Source organism: Haliotis cracherodii, unplaced genomic scaffold, assembly GCF_022045235.1.
Source record: "Haliotis cracherodii isolate W230 unplaced genomic scaffold, xgHalCrac1.p SCAF_7, whole genome shotgun sequence".
NCBI lineage: Eukaryota > Metazoa > Mollusca > Gastropoda > Lepetellida > Haliotidae > Haliotis > Haliotis cracherodii.
The window spans coordinates 1347830-1362428 of NW_027266330.1; the positions used below are offsets into that span (position 1 = coordinate 1347830).

A 14599-nucleotide genomic window follows, 5' to 3' on the forward strand; every position below is an offset into this window, starting at 1 on the left:
GTGGTCGTGGCGACCGCTTCTGATGCTTCATACGATGAGTCAGGGACGTTTAACTTTTGTCCAAGAGTATATGGTGAAAGTCGAAGTTTAAATCCCTGCTTTGAATAGCATGTCGTCAGAGGAACTCCGTGATAGCATGTGTAGCATAATATGTTCATACATATCTGTAGAGGGTTGTGATATTTTCTGTATGAATATATTATGCTATCGAGTTCCTTTATATATCCCGACTTTTCGGTTTCATGTGGGACGAGTGCCCAACGTGGTGCAGGTCTTGTACTACAGTTAGACGTCACCATTTGGGTGAAGCCGAACGTCAGGGGGATGGCGCTTACAACCGAGATGTGTGAACATGGACACAGCAAGACCTCAACATACAACCAGCCACCACCTTTCCCCCACTTCCCGGGAAGACTACATGGTCGGGGAACTAACATCTCAATGGGAGGATGCACTGGCCACACTCACCTGGTCCAGATGTCCCATCTGTCGAATCTGTTGTTGGTTGGAAGGCATGGCGCTGGGAAGGCCGCGAGTCTTGACACTGGAGACACGTGACAACAGAACATTCAGATGGTGTACACCTTTATATACATTTGTGAAGGTTTATATATCCAGTTCGTCTAGTGATTGTGGTGTCACCAACATTGGCAAAGTATCAATTAAGTTAGATGATAAATTGCATTTTAGACGTAGATGAGCAGAAGGTGTAACGAGAATCTGTGAAAACTGCCAATTTCGGGCGATTGAGGATTAATTTCATGTTTCATTAATATGTAATAAGTATGAGAAAGGAATAATCCCACATATATGCACAAAAACAAGATGTTAATGATCAGTCTTATAAAATCGAACAACTATGCTGTCATACGTCCACTGGCCATATTGTTGAAATATATATTCTCTGTCACTTTTTTGTATATCACATATCACGTAAGTAAACAAATGACAATGAAATGCCATCTGTACATAGAGCCATGTGGCTTTACATATCTGTCTGTCTGTCCGTCCGATTATGAAGATGTGGTAATCAACACACATCTGTCGTCAAACTAGACACAGCAAGACCTCCACGTAATTGGGATACGATGACATGCATCAACCAAGTCAGCGAGCCTGACCACCCGATCCCATTAGTCGCCTCTTATGACAAACATCGTCCGGATCTTCAAGGGTCGTTTGTTATGTGTAGGAAAGACCCGCTTCAGGTAGCAGTTGGGTAAGTGAGAGTTTAACGTGGCTGTGAAGTTATATCAGCGTGTCAGCTTGTGATGCATGTCTTAGGTGTTAACTACGAGCACGGTGAGGTGCTGACACACCTGGAATAATCAGCAGAATTCTTGGACTCGAACTCCGAACAGACACAACGCTGTCTGCCACGGTTAAATGACGTAATTCTGTGAACATCTCGGTGTTTTATCCGGCTGGACCTAGGTGCCGTTGAACAAAACAATCTTAGCGCTGTGACTGTCGTTAGTCTATGTACAGGTATGGGAGTTACCATCACCTCAGCGCTAAGATCGCTCTGTACAACGGCACCTGCCCGCCAGTGAAGACATATCAGTAAGACAAGAGAGTAAGCGTGACATATCCCTGCACGAACTGCACGAGCTGCACGCGCTGGTTCCCCACTCACGTGACGAGGTCCATCTCTCCTGGTCTCTATCCGGGTCACACAGCTCCGAGGGGTTCCTCGGGTTCTCCTCACGTGCACGTCTGCACGTGCCTTCTATGAGACATGTATCGTTCTGAAATAAATAGCATGTCCACATGAAGCACGTGTTGTTCCGACTGTTATTAACATGCGTCTTATTCATACACTGTCATATTCATTTTATACAGAGTTATACGTGGATTTGAACATAAATTGGCGGGCAAAAGGAAATATTGCCCACGTGCGATGGTGGCTGAATATGAAACAAAGTAGCAATTCGATGATGATGTATTTGAAAGGGTATTCAGCCAAGGAACGTATGGCTAACATTTGTAATGCTTTGGTTAAATCCTATTTTCAAGTGTATACTGTAATTGTTTATATGCCTGTTCGCGAGAGAGAGAGAGAGAGAGAGAGAGAGAGAGAGAGAGAGAGAGAGAGAGAGAGAGAAAGAGAGAGAGAGATTCCACACTGCACACTGACCCACTCTGTTACAGGCAAGACACACCTACCCTGATGCCACACTGGCCCATCCTGTTACAGGCGAGACACACCTACCCTGATGCCACACTGGCCCATCCTGTTACAGGCGAGACATACCTACCCTGATGCCACACTGACCCATCCTGTTACAGGCAAGACACACCTACCCTGATGCCACACTGGCCCATCCTGTTACAGGCAAGACACACCTACCCTGATGCCACACTGACCCATCCTGTTACAGGCAAGACACACCTACCCTGATGTCACACTGGCCCATCCTGTTACAGGCGAGACACCTACCCTGATGCCACACTGACCCATCCTGTTACAGGCAAGACACACCTACCCTGATGCCACACTGGCCCATCCTGTTACAGGCGAGACACCTACCCTGATGCCATACTGACCCATCCTGTTACAGGCAAGACACACCTACCCTGATGCCACACTGGCCCATCCTGTTACAGGTGAGACACCTACCCTGATGCCACACTGACCCATCCTGTCAGGCGAGACACACCTACCCTGATGCCACACTGGCCCATCCTGTTACAGGCGAGACACCTACCCTGATGCCACACTGGCCCATCCTGTTACAGGTGACACACCTACCCTGATGCCACACTGACCCATCCTGTTACAGGCAAGACACACCTACCCTGATGCCACACTGGCCCATCCTGTTACAGGCGAGACACCTACCCTGATGCCACACTGACCCATCCTGTTACAGGCAAGACACACCTACCCTGATGCCACACTGGCCCATCCTGTTACAGGTGAGACACCTACCCTGATGCCACACTGACCCATCCTGTCAGGCGAGACACACCTACCCTGATGCCACACTGGCCCATCCTGTTACAGGCGAGACACCTACCCTGATGCCACACTGACCCATCCTGTTACAGGCAAGACACACCTACCCTGATGCCACATTGGCCCATCCTGTTACAGGTGAGACACCTACCCTGATGCCACACTGACCCATCCTGTCACAGGCGAGACACACCTACCCTGATGCCACACTGACCCATCCTGTTACAGGCAAGACACACCTACCCTGATGCCACACTGGCCCATCCTGTTACAGGCGAAACACCTACCCTGATGCCATACTGACCCATCCTGTTACAGGCAAGACACACCTACCCTGATGCCACACTGGTCCATCCTGTTACAGGTGAGACACCTACCCTGATGCCACACTGACCCATCCTGTCAGGCGAGACACACCTACCCTGATGCCACACTGGCCCATCCTGTTACAGGCGAAACACCTACCCTGATGCCATACTGACCCATCCTGTTACAGGCAAGACACACCTACCCTGATGCCACACTGGTCCATCCTGTTACAGGTGAGACACCTACCCTGATGCCACACTGACCCATCCTGTCAGGCGAGACACACCTACCCTGATGCCACACTGGCCCATCCTGTTACAGGTGAGACACCTACCCTGATGCCACACTGACCCATCCTGTTACAGGCAAGACACACCTACCCTGATGCCACACTGGCCCATCCTGTTACAGGTGAGACACCTACCCTGATGCCACACTGACCCATCCTGTCAGGCGAGACACACCTACCCTGATGCCACACTGGCCCATCCTGTTACAGGCGAGACAGCGGGAGTCGTACACCACGTACAGCACCTCGTTACTGAACAGCGCCCCGTTTGTTGTGAGTGAGATGAGGAACCCATGCAGCGCCCGGTCTGAAGGATAAACACAACACTTGATGGGTGGAGATTCACCCCGAGGTCGTTTTGTTTGTTTGTTTGTTGTTTAACGCCGCACTCAGCAATATTCCTGCTATATGACGACGGTCTGTAAATAATCGAGTCTGAACGAGACAAAAAAGTGATTAATATCATGAGCATCGCTCCACGCAATTGGGATCGATGACATGCATCAACCAAGTCAGCGAGCCTGACCACCCGATCCTGTTAGTCGCCTCTTTCGACAAGCATAGTCGCCTTTTACGGCAAAGCAAGTCGCCTTTCAGGGCAAGCATCGTCGCCTCACCCTCAGGACACGCGCACAGAGATATACGAACACAGAGCGCTGTTTTCTCAACCATCTTTATGTTTCATTGATACAAGCAACCAGGGCCCCGTTCCACGAAACGATCTTAGCGCTAAGATGATCGTAACTCCCATATTTGGCTTGGTTTACGACAATCATAGCCCTAAGATCGCTTTGTGGAACGGGCCCCAGAACGACAAACATGTTGCAGTTATGTCATTCTTAAAGACATCATTGAACACACGTCGGACCACGGCGACATACGATAACATTGTGTACACATTTTCGGTGTACCGGGTACACAAAAGTAGTCTTCATCATGTGACATGTGTTTGTTGTTTAACGCCACACTCAACAATATTCCAGCTTTATGACGGTGGTCTGTAAATAATACAGTGATACGGTGATAAACCAGTGATAGACCATTGGGATACGATGACATGCATCAACCGATCCCGTCAGTTGCCTTTTACGACACGCTGAAGACAAATTGCAACCCGGATGTTCACCATGCAACATCCGGGCATGTTAAGCTGCGTGATGTCACTGTCTACCTTCAGGTACTCTGGCATCAGGGAGGTGACAGCCGACTTCTCGGGAACTCTCGAAATCCGCGGGGACGATCGAGAAGTTGTTTCCGGGCGTCAGGTTGCCGTTATCTATCTGTAGAAACACAGAATGGGAATATCAGTTCCTGTGTATTAAAGAAGGGAGATTTTGATGCGAATTACATGAACCAGAACATTCAGACATTGTCTCAGATAAACCTCATGACAGTTCACAGCGTTACATTCTGATTGATCTGTCAGCGGTATCGAACCCAGTGTTCGACCACAGTGTTATTGATCACTGCATCACCGAGAGAGAAATAAAAAGCATTTTAACAAAACCCTGTTGAGGACCCAAGAATAACAGAAGGAAAAGTGGCTGTGCATATTAGAAACCTCGCCGAACAACGACTGTATGAATGTCATACGAAATTCATAAGCATCAACATTAACTCGTTCCACTGTACGTTCGCGCAGTAAACTGTGAGATTTCAGACAACATGCAGCCCACTTGACCATATCCGGTTACAGGTTTTCGTCCGATACCGAGGACCAATGAATGACATTGTTAGTGTTGTCCAATCGCAGCCTTCGGTTAATCTGCTGCCGCCTGTCTGTTCAGACGAGAAGACAGGAACCCAGTCAAAAATCAACACAGCTTCAGATTTGACCGATTCTTGATTCTGCTTGTGCCTTATCACTTCCGCTATAACTAAGGAGTAATGGTGGACAGTATATGATATGGTAAACTCGTACTCACTCTGACATCCCGCACTCTACATGCGATGTTTGGAGTTTCATGGAAGTTGTCGACGATGAGGAAGGCGATGCGACAGGGACGTCTCCGAGAGTTGCACAGGCCGTTCCTGGGGAGAAACATATTGATCTAAGTATGTACGATGTGATAACAGCGTATGTCAGGACACACCACATGGAGGCCGAAGGACAACATAGATACACGTCTACATACAGGCGGGAGGTACAGGCGTGGGGAATACACAATCATCGTTAACACTGACCTCAGCCACGGTGTCCACCTCAAACACTGACCTCATAATCCGGATGATCTGTGGAGGTCTCGCCACTTGGACGGAGCAGTCTGGCGCAGTGTAACCCTCGTCACAGAGACACGTGCCGGCGCTGCACACACCCCTCAAGCTGCACTGGTTGGGACAGATGTTCTTGGTAACTTCTGGTGGTGGGAGTCGTCTCCCTTGGCCGTCGGTGCCGAAGTTGCTGATGTTTCTCAATATGGCTTCCTGGCAGCCCGCCTCCAGGGCGGATACCGACGCCTGCAGGAAGACGGTCGTCTGTGCTGCCTGGGAGAATACACGTACTTGCAGGTGAATAATTCCTTAGGGTTAGCTTTTTTGTTAAAATGTACCCCATCCATATGTATATACAGTATACTGTTCCCATATAGTCTCTTAAGGGTGACTTGTTATGTTTACACCATAGTATTGACATAATACTGACATAGTATTGACTCAGGTGAGCTACAACATTGAAATAAGCTAAGATATGGTTACAAATATGCACAGATTTCACTCTCATCGATTTTCTGAGCTTTCGCAATCAATCAATCAATCAATCAATCAATCAATCAATCAATCAATCAATCAAAATGAAATACAATATAAGATAAACACATGAAACAAAGAAACGATAAACTTACAACCATGTCTTCAACACAGGAAGACACAAAACCGGAGGTGTCGAAGCCGACGATGGTGGCGCACCTGACGCCGAGGGTGAAGTTTGCGATGGCGGTGAGGCACAGCTGGTTGGCGCGGGCCTGGGTGATCTGAGGCTGCACGGGGAGGTTGGGGTTGAAGCGGGGAAAGGGGTTAACCTCAGCCCCTGGAGTGAGGATCGTGACGTTGATACCCACGCTCGCCGTGAAGTTAACTGAAGGGGAAATGTGTTTGTGTTTCTTTACCGCCGCATTCCGACAAGTTCTATGTGACGGCGATCTGTAAACACACGAGTCTGGACCAGGCAAGCCAGTGATTGACATCATGATCGTCGCTCTACGCAACTGGGATACGATGAAATGCAAATCAACCAATTCAGCGAGTCTGGCCACTTGATCCCGTTTGTCGTCTCTTACGACAGACATGAGTTGGCGGAGACCAATTCTTAGACGCGCTAGTGTGTAATTTTGTCTTGATGGTTTTCCAGCAGAGGCTGAATCCCCATTTATAAGCGCTATGAGAATATTTACACATTCGTTGATCCGTTTATCGAACAATGCTTAGTTTCTGTTACACAACGTGGGCGGATGTGCGACCGGCAGGTGACACTAGGGGGTAAACCTAACCGGTCGTGACTTTACCCTGTGTGCCACCCTACGTCACTTCTCTTGGGTTGAGTGCTGGGACAGTTACTGACTGTCGGGTCATATCAAGATAGTACATTGACTTGTACATTGACTTGAACATTGACTTGTACAGTGACTTGTACATTGACTTGAACATTGACTTGCCTGGTAAAGGTAAAAAATATATAGTACAATCTGTCTTCATTGATGCCATAACTTGTCCAATGTTACTTACTGATAGTGGGTATAAAATATCATCACGAACTGTACGCAGCGATGCGAGTCAAAGTCGGGTTTGCGACAACTTCACTTGTGTCTTAATAAAAACACACCCCACAGCTAATCGACCGACGTGTAACTTTTGACGACAGGTCTTCCCGAGAACAGAACGCGGTATCTCATTGGACAACTGAATGGTGTGTTGTCCTATGTGTAGGCGACAGCCTGACATGATCGTACAGTAGTTCTAGAAGCTACTCACAGTTAATCATCGTCCTGAAGTTGGGCCTGTCGGGGACGGCAGTGGGGCCGGTGACGCGGACTGCAGGCTCGTCGTTGTCGTCGTCTATCACCGATGCATTTTGAGTCCGCGTTATAACTCGATCCGTGACATCGTGACACGACCGGCAGAGCTGAAACAAGTGGGCGTTACTGAGATGCTGGTGAGGATGAAAGTGTGGCTAGTTCGCAGTCTCCAATATACCAATATGTGTCAGGGGAGAATAAAATCATGTCTGAATCAGACAACCAGTGATTGATAGTATGAGCATCGTCCCCGCGCCGTCGGAAAGGACAGGGACACAAATTCTCCAAGCCTGACAACCCGATCTATTTAGTCTTCTCTTACAACTATAGCCAGTCTGACTCGGAACTGGACGCAGCAAAGATCATATTTGAGGATCACCTGTTTGAGGATGACGACTGTGAGGATGACGTGTATGAGGATGACGTATGTGACGTGTGTGACGGTGAGGTGTATGAGGGTGACGTGTGTGTTGTGTGAGGATGACGACTGTGGGAATGACGTGTGTGAGGCTGAAGTGTGTGAGAATGACGCGTATGAGGATGACGTATGTGACGTGTGTGACGGTGAGGTGTATGAGGGTGACGTGTGTGTTGTGTGAGGATGACGTATGTGACGAGTGTGACGGTGAGGTGTATGAGGGTGACGTGTGTGTTGTGTGAGGATGACGACTGTGGGGATGACGTGTGTGAGGCTGAAGTGTGTGAGGATGAGGTGTGTGACGTGCGTGAGGATAAGGTGTGACGTGTGTGCTGATGACGTGTGTGAGGATAAGGTGTGACGTGTGTGCCGATGACGTGTGTGAGGACATATGAGAAGAACGGGCATAGTGTTGGAATACACAAACGTACATGAGATTACATGATGGAAGCCTGTGTGACGATCAGCCGTGATCAGAGTATGGTGGTCGTATGACACAAGGACGACAAGGACGTGTGACACAAGGATGACAAGGACGTATGACTCACATTTCTGACCGGGTCTTGTATCACTCTGTTGTTTCCACAGTCAGCCGTCCTAGTGATGTTGTTGCACAGACACTGGGTGTTGATGTTGACGTTGTCGTATCTGATGACGCGTCTGGTGGGTTGGGAGCGAGTAGCACCGTTTAGCAAACTCTGGTCTACTCGGAGTCTGCGTGGAACAGAAGATAGCTTTATGTAGCAGGTGCCGGAAGGACCTGTATGGTAGATCCTTCACATACTGCACCCGGGACAAGATTTAGACTGGCTGAGTTTAGTGCAAATAGTTGAACAACACATTATCCTAAGGAATTTGATGAATTTATAAATCACGTGAATCAATACTATAAAACTGTCACAAATATTTTTTATGAAATAGGTACATGTCACACAGTCTCAATCGAGAATGAAATCTACTGAATTGGAGGGTTGCCGTTTCGCCACATACGGCGGGGGACACCGGAAATGGAAATTGGAATTGAACCCGGGCTTTCGTACCCGCGAGACTACATCTGCAGAATGCTACACCTATCTTCACATGGGCAACACTGGCGACTGGTGCCCCCTTACCTCCAGGATCGGAAGAACAGAGTCGGGACGTTATTGTTGAGCTCGAACGTTTGTCCATCCGGGCCTCGCAGCTCGTTGTCAGGGTTACCGTCGAACGTGCCACATATGCCCTGCACGTGTCCGAAGTCCTCCGCCGGCACCTGCACCTCCACGTTGATATACGTGGCGAAGTCCTGCACGCGCAGCCATGACCCTGACGCGAAGGATATCTGGAACACGTGCATCAGATGACGTCATGAGAACATGTGTGTACTATACTCACCGCCAAAAGAAACGCGAATACCATACTTGTTGGTTAATATATGAAGACTTACTCATATTCAAGAGATATTAGATTGGATCGATGCACACACGAACATGCTGTGAGCCGATGCTCATGAACGTATCACATGTGACGTCATAGATCCGTAACTCGAGATGCACCATTTGTCTCGTGCAGGATTAGCGTGTAAAGTTTGGAAATCATGTGTAACATATCATGATAAGATTAAAGACACCCTGTGGTAACACTTGACTGATTGTTAGTTCTGTCATTAAGTGCTACACATTGGAAACATCTCTTCTTAACTTACATACATATCCATATGTTTCTATGGTTCGCGTTTCTTTTGATGGTGAGTATATATTGTGTGTCATGTCAGCACGTCTATCATCTTAATGTCGGTCAGTCCAGTTCCGTGTTGACTAGAAGTCCGTTGGGAGTTAAGCAGATCAGATGGAGGCTTATGCTGATTAATATGTATAATAGTTGCTCGGGAACAGTAGGTCACGTAATACGGATTAGAGATGCCCAGCCACAACAAGCCAGTGTCGGTCTCCTCACAGACATACATATGTAGACCGACAGACCATTGTGTTCCCGTCACAGTCCACCAGTTCATTGACTTGGCATGATAACTCACGCATGCACATAGAAATTTCATTCATGGAAAAAGAGTATTAAGTGTTTCTTAATGTGTAGGTTTTTTGCTAAGGACAATATTAGTTGCTGTAACAGAATGAATTTCATAAGAGATGAATATTCAGTGTAATATGGCGAGGACTACTTTCTTCTTATATCGTTCACATCTAAACGTCACATGGTAGTCATTGTGACGTTTTTACACTTTGTGGACAAAACAGACATCGCAGAATCGTCCATTATGGGGAAAGTAACTGTTTCGTCCAAGTTCGACATTTAAACGGAAATAATTACATCTTCACTTCGAAACAGATATCATTATGTAATGTGAAATGTCACTTGTTAAATAACGTTCTGCGTTCAACATAGGCTTCAACACTGAACATTGTAGTTACATTTCGAAGATAATTCTATAGAAAAATTCCAGTTATGGTAAAGATTGTCTGATAGTCTTTGCTGAATTCATAAAGAAATAATGTTATATCTCTGTTTTTCTTGTACCCAGACCAGTCCGAACCCTAAACTGAACAAAATGTCTTTTTTATTGATGTAGCCCATGTCACTTTTCCCACCTCATCCAGTGATGTTAGCATGACGAAGGCTTGGCGAGGTCATCTGTGAGAGTCGAGATGAAGAAGTCTGCACCAATACTTCACTGTTCTTGCCTAGAGTGCAGGGAAAGTATGTGGACAGTAGGTGTGTCTACACGTGTGCTACATGTGTGCCGCAGGGAGTTGATATACCAAGGAATAACTTTTTAATGTGAAGTTTGCATGAAATACGGCTTTTCCATTGGGCGATAGGTCGGTCACATGGCCGCGAAACTGAAGTTCATAAGTGAATGAATGACGCATTTTTTATTATTCACGAGACTGTATTCGAGAAATGAAAATTATTCCTGGGTTAACCCAAGGGAATTCCCTAGCACGAATAAATACAGAAGCGTTGTTTCACAACATTTAGACCCGTTAATCTTGAATTTAGCGTTCATACAGTTTGGCCCTCACTCTATGAAGGAACACACTCCACTGAACACACACGAAGTGCAAGTCAATTCTTAAATGACCTACCATAAAGTTCCTGCCGTCGTTCGTCCGCTTGATCTGTGTCCCCGCAGCCAAACTCCCCCCTGACACAATCCGCACCCGGGCGGGCGGGGCACCCCACCGCTGGCGGCACACGTCGATGGCGATGGTGTCAGGGCCGTCCATGATGGCGACGGCACACACGCAGGCGCGACCCACACACTCGTTGGTTCTGATGTTCACCTGGTGGGAGAGACTTCTGTTTAATATATTCTCTAGAGACCACAGAGTGTACAGCTGTACACAAAACCCGTCGGTACTGATGTACAGAGAGACACAGGTACACTCAAGGCGGTCTTACCTCAAACTGGCGCTGCGTGCTCCTCAGCAGTACGAAGTCCCCGACCTCGTAGAGATGCAAGGTGCTGAGGAGAGAACCCAGAAGATGAAGCAGATGATGTTTCAAGAGACCACATCAGTAATACATAGTCGTGACAGTCTCGCGGATTAGCGTGAGAGCGTTCACACGGTGATGGGTACATATCAGATCCTCGCCGCAAAACAATCTTAGTTCTATGACAATCTGTCGACCATACTTTAACATGGACTTACGATGGTCGTACCGCTATGGCAATCTAGCGCGCATGCATTAACATGGACTTACGGTTATCTTAGTGCTGAGGCAATCGCATCGCCCATACTTTAACATAGACGTATGACTGTCGTAGCGTTATTGCAATCTATCGACCTAACTTTAACACAGACTTACGGCTTTCTTAACGTTGAGGCAATCGCATCGCCCATGCTTTAAGATAGACTGTCGCAGTGCTTACATGTTATTGACAAAACGATGATGACTTTTTTTCAAGCATTTTTGGCAACACTTTTCTGAGACAAAATAGTTCACTACAACATTCCGACCCACATGATCGGACCCTCACGTGTTGGCGACACAGGAATCTCGCCTCGTCTCCGTGATGTGACCAGTGACTGACTGACACTTACTCTCGGCCCTCGAATGTTCTGATGTGTGGATCTGCAAAAGCCGAGCAGCGTCGCGTCTCCCCATCCACGGTGAATACCTGCAGCAGGATGTATCGATGTGGTGAACATGTGCAGTTTATAGAGTTAAATACAGTGAACACTTAACTGTAGAGTATAGGGTTGAAATTGGTGAACACCTACAGTATATCAGAAAGATAGCATCTATCAGGCATAAAAGCATGAGGTTTGGTATTAACGCTGCTTTGAACAGTATTCCCTTTGTATCACGGCGTGTCAGCTTAATGTGGGAGGAAAACCCGTGTGATGCAGGTCTCAGACTTTCTTGAAACCCACAGACACTGGTATGGTGCTGACGTACCTGGAAACAATCGGGACGAATCAGAATGCGAGTCTCAGCTGTTTAACACTTTGGTGAAATCTACGAGCACATATATGGTGCGGATAAACCTAGGAACCTAATCGGGATTCGAACCCGTGGGTTCATAGGTTTCTGGCATGCCCAAGAGACGCAACTCTGGACAACGAGATGCGGAGCCTTAGACGACTGCACTATATAAGATACACAGCATCACCGCATCACGGTACCATCCTCCAACATACTTCCAGTGGCGTAGCACCCACGTAGCACAAACAGCAAGTGCTTACACATTAAAATCGTTAAATGAATAAAATAAAATAATCTATTAAAAAACTTTAGTGCGTTCCTATTTCTGGCGTTTGTCATAGTTACATGATCGTGTGTTAATGTACAGGTTGCCCCGACTACCAGTGTCAACATTGTGGTTTGTGAGTTGGTTCGATGTTGTTGTTTGCTTGTTACATTTGCTTCACCCTTTTGGCGGACCCCTGGTGTCATCACTGATTGTCAGTGGTCCATCCATATAACTTCCACAGCTATTTTCCCTTTTCGACAAATGGAATCTGTTTCGGTCGATAATCTAGAGTGGTTATTCTTTTGCATTGACAGTTCATATTTTATGAGGATATGTGGGTTTGATCAGGATAATCAAACTGTTTTCTACTTAAAATGTGTTATGTACAGGACGTGACAAGGATATGTCGTGATATCTCTGTTTTAGATATGTCGCACGGTTCTGTTTGTGTGTTTGTTTGATTATGAGTGCTTAAGGAAAATAAGTACTGCAATATGATTGCTTACATTTTAATTTCCCCTAGCTACGGTCATGCTGTCTGCATGTCGCGGATTTCGTCAAACCAGCAACCTTCCGCTCTCAGGGCAGACACTCCATCCACTACACCACGGAGGCGGTCCTAACGTAAGGGAGTATCGCTACGTTCACAGTGAGACACGGGACAGCATGACCCGGCCGTGTTCACGATACACCCTGTTGTATAACTGTTACCACACGCCATGCTCGAGTAACCGTGACACCTGTACGTGACAGTCATGTCACCCATACGATAAGTCACGCACACTTCTCGCTTTGAACATCACCGCAGATTTGTCACGAACAGCCAGGCCACCTGGCCGGCGCACCTACCCTGAGTCGAGGCAGTCTGTAGCCCCGCCAGATGTCCGGGGCGTTGATGTAGTTGGCGATGAAAGTGACATGGAGTTCCTGGTTGCCGTCCCTGACGAAGTCCCTGGTAGCTTGGACGGTGGTGGAGATGGTGGCGGTGCGGGTGTTGAGGTCCCAGTGGTCACGTGTCAGCAAGAGGAGGCACTGATTGGCTGTCGCGATGTCCTCTGGTGACAGTGACAAAAAGTTGTATACTACCAAAACATGACATGACTGATTAACTGTAGTAATATGAAAGAAACTGGTGGTCATTAACTTGTCTTGTGTTCAGACACGGAGGTAGGAGAAACCAGAAGTCAGGTGGAAATATTTCCCAGTGTAGTTAATGCTGTATCCATGACGACTATGAACTCAAGAGATAACTGCTGCTACTGCCTGCGACATCGTCATGTTGACGGTGGGATGGCCTGGGGAATATATACAGCGTTCGGTCGTCACGACAAGAACCCGGGTTCGAATCCCAAAGTTGGTACAATGAGTGAAGCCCATTTCTGGCGTCCCCTACCGTAATATTGCTGGAATATCGCGGTGTAAAAACATACTCATTTACACTGTCGAATAAATCCCTAGTTTTCTGAGGGGTACCCACCTTTCGAATTATGAATACAGGGCATATGATGACATTAAACTATTACAAAAGTTAGTGGGTGAATGAGTGAGTGAGTTTGGTTTTTGTCACGTGAACTGGCATGATGCTGACAAACCTCGCGGCATAATCGAATCTACAACCAGCCTGATGGACGTAACTCAGACGCCTCAGACAACGGGTCCACTCGTTCCCCGCACCCTCCCCCCCCCCCCCCCCCCCCCCCCTCCCCTACACACACACACCCCATACACCCCTCCGCTAAATACAATATGACTATGTGCACATGGCATATTGAATTCACGAGTCAGCAATGATTAAGAAAGGCCTAAAATAGGTGTGAAAAAAGAAACGTAGAATATGAACATAGGTTCACGTGTTCAGGTGCTTTTTTTCAACACACGATGTACGATGCAAATTGTACAATACACGATGGCCGCCCCG

General features: G+C 47.3%; 1 protein-coding gene across 1 annotated transcript in view; it reads right to left on the minus strand.

Annotated features, from left to right (window-relative positions):
* The window catches only part of LOC139447481 (von Willebrand factor D and EGF domain-containing protein-like), a 58183-nt gene that overhangs the window by 1613 nt on the left and 41971 nt on the right, over window positions 1-14599 (minus strand). The window contains exons 11-24 of the mRNA XM_071228877.1: window positions 13531-13736; window positions 12029-12105; window positions 11385-11448; window positions 11069-11266; window positions 9098-9306; window positions 8534-8699; window positions 7524-7674; window positions 6398-6630; window positions 5773-6041; window positions 5483-5588; window positions 4729-4837; window positions 3737-3864; window positions 1637-1748; window positions 469-544 (exon numbers count right to left, since the gene is read on the minus strand). Of these exons, the coding sequence (XP_071084978.1) occupies window positions 469-544; window positions 1637-1748; window positions 3737-3864; window positions 4729-4837; window positions 5483-5588; window positions 5773-6041; window positions 6398-6630; window positions 7524-7674; window positions 8534-8699; window positions 9098-9306; window positions 11069-11266; window positions 11385-11448; window positions 12029-12105; window positions 13531-13736 (2104 nt within the window). The remainder of the gene's footprint in view (window positions 1-468; window positions 545-1636; window positions 1749-3736; window positions 3865-4728; window positions 4838-5482; window positions 5589-5772; window positions 6042-6397; window positions 6631-7523; window positions 7675-8533; window positions 8700-9097; window positions 9307-11068; window positions 11267-11384; window positions 11449-12028; window positions 12106-13530; window positions 13737-14599) is intronic.